Raw genomic sequence first — 1,915 nt, 5'->3', positions numbered from 1 at the left:
GGCTGGTGCGGGCGCTGGGCCTGTCCAACTTCAACCGTCGGCAGATTGATGATGTACTCAGTGTGGCCTCTGTGCGTCCAGCTGTCCTGCAGGTGACCACAGCAGAGCACATCAGTTGGTTTGGGACGGGGAGGTGTGCAAGAGCATGAGTGAGCAGATGATGCGTCTACTTCATGGAGATGACTAGTAAGTTGTCAGAAATTTTGGTGCAGGATTCCTCTGCATAAAAAGAGCATTGAAGTGTGGAAAGAGAATTGGATGGACAGTGGAAAAGAGTGAGAAAAACAGGCTGAGGGGAAGTGGGGGTTGGCCAGGACAGCATGTCTGAGTGTGTGGCCTGGCAAGCTATATGTGGCCATCTCATGGTGATGGGTTGTTTCTTGGCGCAGGTGGAATGCCACCCATACTTGGTTCAGAATGAGCTGATTGCCCACTGCCAAGCACACGGCCTGGAGGTAACTGCTTACAGCCCTCTGGGCTCCTTTGATCGTGCTTGGCGTGATCCTGATGAGCCTGTCCTGCTTGAGGAGCCAGTGGTCCTGGCACTGGCTGAAAAGTATGGCCGGTCCCCAGCCCAGATCTTGCTCAGGTGCGGGCAATCTTGGGGAAATGAAGTCAGGTCAAGGGAGAGGGGTTCTGGGTTGGGAGGCAAGGGTTTAGGGGTTCCTTATCCAAGTGCCTGGATGAGGCTGAGTATCTTGTCATGTGATCTGGCGGGGAGGCCGCTCTGAAGCATGTCTGCCATTCCCGTGGGCTCAGCATCTCCAGGAGCTTAGAGAAGGCTGCATGGAAGACAAAACAATGCTTATGAGTACTGACGCCTCTTCCTCATCCACCTCAATCCCACACCTTAGGTGGCAGGTCCAGCGGAAAGTGATCTGCATCCCCAAGAGTGTCACACCTTCCCGTATTCTTCAGAACATCCAGGTACATGGTGACAGGTCCTACCTTCCTTAGCCCATTGGGACATAGTCTGGCCCTGACACTGCCTGACTAAGAAGGCAGGGTTCTGGAACCCCAACTTCCACTCACAAAGCTAGCTTTCCTGATCCCCATTCCCCATCCCCAGGTTTTTGACTTCACCATTAGCCCAGAAGAGATGAAGCAGCTAGATGCCCTGAATAAAAACTTGCGATACATTGTTCCCCTGCTTAAGGTGAGTATGAATCTCGCCCCCCTCCCCCCACCACCCCACCCACGAGTCAGGGAATGTGAGATTTGGTGCAGAATTCTGGCCCAAGTGTGGCCTCAGCCTTGCTGGTCAGAGGAGAGGCAGAGTGGTGTTATAGGTAGGATTGCTGTCCTGGACACAATGGGCTCTTTTCTCTTTACTGAACTTGGGGAAGTAGTATGGCTCAGGGATAAAGGCATATAGCCTATGAGTCCCAGTCTTGCTTCTCAATATCTTGTAAGCTCCAACGTTGTTTAACTTCTCCAAGCCTCATCTTCCTATCTGTAAAATGATCCTAGTTCCTGACATGTAGTAAGCTCTCGGTAAATGTTATGAATGAAGGGAGCCTAGAAGGCATTCTTAACTTTGTTAGAGGATTTGGGGTTGGTTTGAAGTCTGTTGCACATAGGGAAATAATTAGTTCCTTATCCCGGCTGATACTGCACACGTATAGGGACAGGATCAGCTATGTACCAGGCTGTGGGTTTAGTGTTGGAATGCTGTTGATACTATGGCATTCTCTGAGGCCGGGACCCTGTCACTACCATGTGGCATCATGCTGTACACAAGTGAGGTTGTTCGGGAAGATTTGGGGAAAAATGCCCAGCGTCTTTAAAATATTAAGGGAGTCATGTCTGCCTCTCTTTCCAGGTGGATGGGAGGAAGATCCCGAGAGATGCAGGGCACCCTCTGTACCCCTTTAATGACCCATACTGAAACCACAGCTTCCTGGCTTCCTTTCCA

General features: G+C 51.1%; 1 protein-coding gene across 1 annotated transcript in view; it reads left to right on the top strand.

The window, feature by feature from the left end:
* Nucleotides 1–2: 2 nt before the first annotated feature.
* The window catches only part of AKR1A1 (aldo-keto reductase family 1 member A1), a gene marked incomplete at its 5' end in the record, with an annotated part of 19,301 nt that continues 17,388 nt past the window's right edge, over nucleotides 3–1,915 (top strand). The window contains 5 exons of the mRNA XM_019630897.1: nucleotides 3–92; nucleotides 390–589; nucleotides 855–927; nucleotides 1,070–1,156; nucleotides 1,823–1,891. Of these exons, the coding sequence (XP_019486442.1) occupies nucleotides 3–92; nucleotides 390–589; nucleotides 855–927; nucleotides 1,070–1,156; nucleotides 1,823–1,888 (516 nt within the window). The remainder of the gene's footprint in view (nucleotides 93–389; nucleotides 590–854; nucleotides 928–1,069; nucleotides 1,157–1,822; nucleotides 1,892–1,915) is intronic.

This window comes from Hipposideros armiger, unplaced genomic scaffold (assembly GCF_001890085.2).
Source record: "Hipposideros armiger isolate ML-2016 unplaced genomic scaffold, ASM189008v1 scaffold_965, whole genome shotgun sequence".
Taxonomy (NCBI): Eukaryota; Metazoa; Chordata; class Mammalia; order Chiroptera; family Hipposideridae; genus Hipposideros; species Hipposideros armiger.
The sequence above is the reverse complement of the archived record's forward strand: the minus strand, read 5'-3'. Positions and strand labels throughout refer to the sequence as shown.